This window comes from Pygoscelis adeliae, unplaced genomic scaffold (assembly GCF_000699105.1).
Source record: "Pygoscelis adeliae isolate BGI_AS28 unplaced genomic scaffold, ASM69910v1 Scaffold117, whole genome shotgun sequence".
NCBI lineage: Eukaryota > Metazoa > Chordata > Aves > Sphenisciformes > Spheniscidae > Pygoscelis > Pygoscelis adeliae.
Window position 1 is genome coordinate 3,134,123 of NW_008825270.1, and position 8,354 is coordinate 3,142,476.

The 8,354-nt window shown below is 43.4% G+C and overlaps 1 protein-coding gene across 1 annotated transcript in view; it reads left to right on the forward strand.

Annotated features, from left to right (window-relative positions):
- Nucleotides 1–345: 345 nt before the first annotated feature.
- LOC103921684 (1-aminocyclopropane-1-carboxylate synthase-like protein 1) overlaps nucleotides 346–8,354 on the forward strand; it is a 14,853-nt gene continuing 6,844 nt past the window's right edge. Inside the window, exons 1-6 of the mRNA XM_009329687.1 lie at nucleotides 346–625; nucleotides 1,762–2,375; nucleotides 3,907–3,966; nucleotides 4,816–4,827; nucleotides 6,673–6,743; nucleotides 7,302–7,371. Of these exons, the coding sequence (XP_009327962.1) occupies nucleotides 364–625; nucleotides 1,762–2,375; nucleotides 3,907–3,966; nucleotides 4,816–4,827; nucleotides 6,673–6,743; nucleotides 7,302–7,371 (1,089 nt within the window). The 5' untranslated portion in view covers nucleotides 346–363. The remainder of the gene's footprint in view (nucleotides 626–1,761; nucleotides 2,376–3,906; nucleotides 3,967–4,815; nucleotides 4,828–6,672; nucleotides 6,744–7,301; nucleotides 7,372–8,354) is intronic.

The window sequence follows — 8,354 nt, forward strand, 5'->3', positions numbered from 1 at the left end:
GGGAAGAAGTACGAGCGCGGCAGTAACTGGTCGGACCCCGAGGTGGTGGAGCTGCTGCAGCTCTGGGCCGACGAGTCGGTGCAGATGGAGCTGGAGAGCTGCTTGCGCAACCAGCATGTCTTCAACCGCATCGCCGAGGTGCTGCGGGAGAAGGGCATCCACCGGACGGGCGACCAGTGCCGGGAGAAGATCAAGAAGATGAAGCTGGAGTACCGGCGGATCAAGGACAACAGCAAGGCCCCGCGGGGTGGCCGGACGTGGAAGTTCTACGAGGTGATGGACCGGGTGCTGACCAGCCGGCCCGCCCTGGCCTACAGCTCCCTGAGCGGCAGCATGATGGCTCAGCAGGTGCTGCAGGGCAGCATGGTGGAGAGCTACCATCACCAGTTTGCCTCCTCGGCCCTGCCCTTTGGACACTCCCAGCACCCTGAACTGATGGAAATCAAATGTGAGGAGGTGAACTCTGATGAACACTGCTTGACCCCAGAGCCCCCACCATCCATGTCTTACCAGCAGGGCTCCCCTGAAGAACATGAGATGGAGAGAGCCTTCTTGGAGAGGGCCCAGAACGACTCTCCCATCTCCAGGGTGGAGATTCCCATTGAAACCAGTGTTTCACCTTCAGGTAGGGATAGCCTTTTACATTCCAGCATAAGGTTTCTGCCCGGTTTCCCAGAAAGAGAGATTTTTTTTCTGGTGCACAGATAGACACCTGGTTTTCGCACTGACGTTTGGATCCTTATCTTTCCACGTCCCAAAAAGCTTTAAAGTAGAAGGCTGGTATCTGCATTCATAGTCTTCTGGCCATTCCCGAAACGTATCTTCCTGCAGGTAAATAAAATCTAAAATTACTGCGCTAGGCTAAATACTGTGTATGAAATCCAAAGGGCTAGCATGTCTGCCATAAGCCGGGCTAGGCATTTGTGCTAGATTTCTGCATATAATGCTGACAGTACTTACCTTATTGGAAAAAAAAACAACTGCATGCTTTTTGGTATCATTTGAACATGACCAGGGCTGTCTGCAGTCCTCATGCTGAATTGTATCAGGAGACCCTCTTCTGCCATGGCTACACTATAAACCTGCAGGTGAAACTTTCCTTGCGTTCTTTTAAAATATTTTCCGGATCTAATCTTTTAGGACACTCAACAATGAAGAATACTTGGGAATAATCATTGCCTGGCTTTCTCAGCTATTAATTAGGACTTGGAAAGAAGATGTTTTTGAAAGTCACTGGAAGAAACAGTGTATCTGTTTACAGGAGATGAGACTCCTGCACTGGAAGTGCAGTTGGCCATTGCCTGGCTGCCAGGAAGGGTACAGTCTGGAAATCCTGGGGATTTCAAACCGGTCTAGGACAGGCTGATGGAAGAGCACAGCATGATGGGGAAGAAGAGACACCATAACCAGTGCGAGGTTAATGTCTGAGATCAGGAAGAATGCTAAGTCCCCTTTGCCGTGGTGGTTGCGTAGTTAGTCCAGTGGAGGGAACTGATGATCGTTTGGGTTAATTCAGAGGCCGAGTACGGGGCTGGGGCTGGCAGCATAATGGGGTGTCCACGTGTGAAGTTAAAAACAAACTTCAAAGAAACTCGCAAACTCCAAGATGTACCTGACAGGTTTTACTTTGGTTTTCCTGTAAAACCCTATGTAGATCGAGGGGTGTTTCCTAGGAAGGGCACGGGAAGGCAGCAGAGCATGTCCACGCCACTTTACTTGCTGCACGTTTAATTTTTCTTCCTTGCTTTTACGTATTCACAGGTTTCAGTGAGCCCAACATGGCAAACTCATCACGGGTCCAGAACATGGTTCCCCGGCCTGGCTTCTCTGCCTTGCATCGGCTGAGAAAAAAGCGGAAAGGCCAGCGCGTGAAGGACCCGCTCGATGATCTCTTGCTGAAGACCCTGACATCTCAGCGGGCCATGGAAGAGCGCTTTTTGCAGATGGAAGAACGCCGATTTCAGCGAGATTTGGACGTGGAGGAGCGTCGGATGCAACTGGAGCAGCGCCGGTTTGAACTGGAGCGGGAGCATGAGTTCCGCATGTTCAATGTCTTTGCTCAGATGCTCAGCATCCTAAAGCAGAGCCATAGCGGCTCCTCCTCCTCCGTTGCGATGCCTCGGGGCTTGGACTTCAGCCAGGCGCTATCCGAAATTGCAGGAATGGGAGGAGGAGGGGGCGACCTGCAAGAGATACGGGCTCGGCCGCTTACCGAGAGGAGGGTTGACATGCACGGCTTCTGTAACCCCAGCGACTTCCAGAGAAGTCCCTACCTCTCTGCTCGCGGCAACATTGCCAACATTTTTCGTGGCTCCACCGAGGAGGGGTACAAAGCTTATCATGCTGACAAGTATGATGAAGACAAGAACCCCAATGTGAGTGAGAACCTCAGAGTGTTTTCCTGGCTTTCTTGCTAGGAAAAAAACTTTCTTAGAGGTTTGCTGACAGATATGCTAGAAGTGTGGGGGTTTTTTTGATCTCGCTAACACAGGGCAGGTCAAGCTGTTTGTTTGAGGAAGAGAAATAAAAAGTAGCTTTGCAGATCGTCTGTATATCAAAGGTGAACCTGTTCAGCTCAGGTTTGCACGCTCTGATTTCCCTGTCGGGGAAATAATAGCAATAGTAGACCTTGAAAGATGTAAGAAATCTGCAGGAACAAACAGAGCTCCTGTTCCTCCTTTCACCTCATCACCTCTGTTGCCCACTGAAGACCATCTCTGATTATCTGATTATATCTGATTATTGCAGGTGATGGGTGCAGGAGGTACAACAACTAAGTGGTAGACTTTTTTTTAAATTACTTTTAACTAACACTCAGCACTTTTTCTGCCTGTTTACGCTCAGCTGCTCAGTTGTAAGTAGCTCATCATACCCCCCTTGTGGCACAAAGGCTGAGTGTTAATCCTTCATGGCAGATTATTACTGAGTAACAAGTATAGTAAATATAAATAATTATTAGTAAATATCAATAGTGATTTATATGTGGATTACTTTTTAATAGATCTTGCATTCAGATACTGAACTACTTGAAACTTTAAAAATGTTTTATTATTAGCCCTGACTTTAGTCACACTGTGTTGGGAGGTGAAAACTAGATTTTTAAGATAGAAAAACACAGTGAAGTTTTTGATACAAGGTGCATTATGAGGCGCAAACTGCCTCTTCTGCCAACTGTTGTCTATGTAGGAGGTAGCTTTTTAAACAAATACCTAAAATTGGACTTGTACTTTAGTAACATCATAAATGTACAGTTGCTTAGATTTCCTTTTGCATTTTTAAAAACGTATTTACCCAACCTCTTCCAATAACGAAAATGTGCTAGTAGATTTGAACTCTTCAAGATCTAATGTAGTGCTAAATAAGCAGGGCCAAACGCTAAACCTGGAACTGTAGGGTCATCTCTTCAGAGGGGAAAATGTAGTGTTTTAACCACTTTTCATGACTACATGTTTATGTGGTTTCTGCGCAAATCTGTGGAGTGGAATGGTAATGATTGATAAACAAATGCTTTTAGATAAAGAAGCGTATCCAAAAAGTTGTTTAAAACTGCTGCAGAAGGGTAAACCTTGGTTTTCTCAGAATTGTTTTAGGGTTTCTTTTGTAGTTAGATATATACCAGTGAGTGAATTCAAGATTAAGTTAAACATACTCTGTAAAGAAGTACGAACTGTTAGTACATATTCATTTACAGATAGTTTATTGACTAAGAAGCTGAGTGCCTGGGATATATATGTAAACACACACACAGAGATACGTGTCTCGAGTTATAAATGGTGAAGTTTATGTGAACTGTGTTTTGGCTTTTCCTTGGTAAGCTTTTTGGAGGCAATTTAGTGAAGTGATAGCTAAGGTGATGTATGCACATGTTTTTTGTGTCTATAAACAAGAAATTGTTTATTTTTCTAGGGTATAATAAACTTTGGCACCAGTGAGAATAAACTCTGCTTTGACCTGATGTCTAAGCGGGTAAGTCCTATTCCAAAAATAAATACTGAATTTGCTGTGTAGTTTCTCCTCAGTGCTTGCACTTTCCCAGAGTTATTGCTGTTGCTCAGGTTTCTCTGGTAAAGTTTTTCATTGTGAATTTTTTATTTGTTGGAAGTTGCTTTTGAGTCCGGCTATTTGTATATTTATTTATGTTATTTTTCCAGAAGGATAGGAAGAAGGGTGTTTTTCCGTTCCTCTTCATGATGGGTTTCCCTTTGGGGATGTATTTGGCTCAGAAAACTAAAAGAAAATAAGATGCATTTTATTTTCTCCTGCTGACAGTAGTTGACTTAGTACAGAGGTTTTGAAATTAGTTTTGAACTCTATTTAATGTCAAGGATCTTCACATCTGTTCATTATAAAGTCACACGATTTGGACACCCAGTTCTGAATTTACCCGAAATGTGTGAAGGTGGCAGCAGTAAACGGTGGCAGCTCTTGAAATCTCTCGGAATCAGACTGGGTCAGCTGCTACCTGCTCACTTTGTTCAGTTGCACCAGGGAGAGGCATGAAACACACAGCACAACCCAAAAAGTGGAAAAAGTCAAAAGGAAACAACAGAACCGTGCTCTAGAGGAGTGTTTCTTGATTTCCATTAAAATCACTGCCCAGGTGCAGCCTGCGAGGCGGGCAGGTGGCAGTTTCTCCTACCTGAAGTTGTCTGTGGGGAGGGAAGGCGGCTCAGGGTCGGACAGTCGGCCTCTGTGGTTTGAAGTTCATGGTTGCTCCTGTTCCACCAATTCCCACCCTCAAAATGTTCCTTGTTTTATTTCTGCCTGCCACTCCACTGACTCGGGGGGACGCTACCCCACCACTCCGCCTTCCAGCTAAAAGAACAGGTAAGGCAGAGCTGCTGCCTGCACGAAAAAGGTGCCTTCTAGGCTGCGTAGGTGGTACCTTCCTTCCTTCGCTGTCCTTTCCCCTTAAAACTAACACCAAGCCTGCAGTAAGTAGTGCAGAGGGAGATGGTAGTCAGCTGCATCTTAATTAGCCTTATTATGAAAATGAGTTAAGACTTTGTAAGCTATAGTGAGATGAGCCATCACGCTTGTGGCAACAAGCTGAACAAAGATATTGTTGCCAGCTTCTCAGTGATCATAGCCTGGAGTGACAGTATGGATTCACTGAATGCAGCACCAGCTGGGATTGTAGGCAAATAATTTGTTGCTATTTAGGATAATAAATACTTACTGTTTCCACTGAATAATGTATCACATTTCTGTCTTCAACTTTTGACCCTTAAATTAAAGAATATTTTGTGGCGTGACATCTCAGATGGTCTTCCTTTCATTTGGTCCATCTGGCTTCCTTAGCCCTTAATGCATTACCTTTAAGGGTTCTCCTCTTTATTATTGCATAGTCATTTTTGGCCGAGTTTGCTGATACGTTTTATGTTGCATTCTCTAGATAGGTTTAGGAGAGAGATCTAAGGAGGCACTGTTCTGTGCTACATAGGCTTCAAGAACATCTGCAGCTGAATAAAGGAACTTTAATCCTATAATATCAGGTTGTAATTTTGCATGGGATAAGGACAGTGTCTTTAAACTCCAGAGCTTGGCACCAGTTATTAAAACACCGATACAGAATGTTGTGGTTTTATTATTATGTGAGAAACTTTCACACTGCATGTTGAATTTCCCTCCTCCCTTGCACTATCACCTACTTGTCGTGTCCCCCCATCCTCACCTTTTTTAATATTAACTCGTAGATTTGGTTGCCATTAAATATTTGGAAGGTACATTGTACATAATATTTGTTTATTCCCTTTTTGTTTATGTAAAATGTCCTCTCTGCCCATATCACTGCTGTGCTTTCCCTTGCAACTTCATAGAACTGGATTATGTGAAACCCTGATATTTACAGCCTTGAAAATATTTAGGTAAAAGCAGTGTGCATACTTTATCTAAATATAAACATTAAAAAGGGCTCCACAGTTCAGGTGAATCTGTCTTTGAGATCAGATGAACTCTTAATAAGGAACAAAGTGGCTGACCCAGGGAAGAATTATCAAGAAGATAATTTCATTTTTCTCCTGTCTTTTGAAAGCTCCCGTTATGCTTTAACACTTACCAAAACTTATTAGAATTATAGATCTGAAGGAGCTGCAGTAACTTGGAACTGAGACATAAACGAAAGCTAGAATTCATTAATAAATTTAATATATTGAAAGTTCATTAAAGAAAATACGTATCTGACTGTGATTCAAAATACTTCCTATCTCTTTCTGACAGTCTAGACCTGAGCTTTCACAATTGGGACTTACTTTCCAGCTGAAAGCTGTTGTCTTCAGAGCTTGAGCGAAACACTCTTTGTGACTCTTTGGGTTGCTTCATTTGCTGAAAGTCTTCTGCAGGCATCTTGGTTATGGACATTGTGTGTATTGCCCGTTCTGTGTCCTTTTTGTAGATCTCTGTGCAGCAAAGTTTTGGCTGCAATAACTTAGCAGAAGCGCGTACTTCACATAACCTGAAGTTATCACTGATCAGTTTGCTGGTCCTTGCTTCTCCAAGCTGCATTAATTGTGTGATGGTCAGTGGCTTTCTCAATCCAGTTTTACAGCTGTTGAAGTTGCACGTGTGTGTGTGCGTGTCTGTGCAGGTATGTGCCTGTACATGGATCCCGTCAATCTCCATGTTTCCAATATCAGTGATTGTGCTTTTAATGGTTCGTCTTGTTGCTCCCAGCTGACACAGACCGATATGAATCTGATGGAGCCTCCACTGCTTCAGTATCCTGACTGGAAGGGACATATGTTGTAAGTCTTCTCTTTTCTGTAATGCTTCTCTTTTTGACTACTTGTCTGATAAGCAGAATGGATGAATACAAACTGGTTCTGCTACACTCACTAGTTAAAACTTTTCTAGGTCATTTAATCATCTTTTTCTTTGCAAAACTGTAAATTAGCTGCCTTACCAGTTCATCCAGTTAAAAAACCTTTTATGTGAGAGAAGGTGCAAATTTTCTAAAGCAAACACAGTTTTAAAAGCACTGTATACATTAACAAATTAGGTTAATTTGTTAATTTGTTAATTAGTTCTTTGAAACATAGTGAACACTTGGGGACTTCAATCTTCTCTTCTGTGCCTCGATTAAAGCTCATCAGAAATGTATGCAGCATTATAGACATCGCCTGTGACACCTTTGCTGTGTGTAAAAGTCATGTCTGTGGCATGGGCCTGAGCTATCTTGTTTTCTAGCTATTTTCACCAGACTTTACTGTGCCCTGGCTTTATTGTCCCGAGATGTGGACCTGGGGAAGCCCAGCCTCTTGGAGAATAAGCTGAATCAATATTTGCTTTTGTGTCTTTCTCAGTTTACGGGAGGAAGTGGCTCGATTTTTGACCTATTACTGCAAGGCCCCTGCACCTCTTAAGGCAGAAAATGTGGGTAACCCACTTTCCATTGGTGTCTCTTCTAATGTATTGCCATTTGTTGTCAAACAGTTTCATCTTCTTTTTTTAAACAAATGATTTGGTAAGATGACAGCCTTTTATCATGTAAATGAGATTGATTCATTGCCATTTCAGTAGCTTTTGATGCACACTTCAGCCAGAACACTTCGGGTGTACTGTATATTTGCCTCATGCTTTACTTTTGTGTGCCAACTCCTCATGCCAGTACTCTCAGTGGGGCTTTATGTTTTCATCTCCTTATTCAGCTCTAGATAGTCGAGTTTAATTTCATCCCGTTCTGCTGTTAACCTCAGGACAAAAAGCTGTAATTGAGCCAAGAGTAGTTTTAGCCTGTAAAAACAGACCTTTTCAAACTTTGCAGCACTGTTGTAAGGAACGCGTCAAGACCTGAGTCTCTGCAGGACTTGCTGACTTGGGAGAGGTGCAGGCTGGGTGCAGGCGCCTGTGGAGATCGGGGACTCCTGCCTCTGCTGACTGCTGAAGGCAGCAGGAGCTGGTGCAGCCATTGCTTTTCTGCCTGCAATAATTCAGTGGAAGCCCATACTTCACGTGAACTGAAGTTCAGTTTGCTGATCACTGCTTCTCCAAGGCAGCAGATTCTGCCTGATACTTGGAGTGACACTCATGGGACCTGTGAGCGTCTGTCTTCTCGAAGCAGGAGTCAAACCTGCTCCTGTACAAGACAGTTTCCACAGGTTTCCACTTTTGCACAAATTTGGCAGAAGGTTGGAGCTGCTGTTACCACGAAGAGACAATAACACATTAACTGATGAAAAGTAGTTTGCTTTTCTAGCTGTTCCCCAATTTTTTCCCTACTTAAAAGCCTACTCTTTCTCTAAATTGCTTATTAGAATCGAGAATGGCACCGGGACAAAGTGTCTCTGAAGCAAAGAACAGATGTATTTCTGGTTAGAAGAAATAAACGGGTTAAATGTATTTCTGGTAGAAGTGGG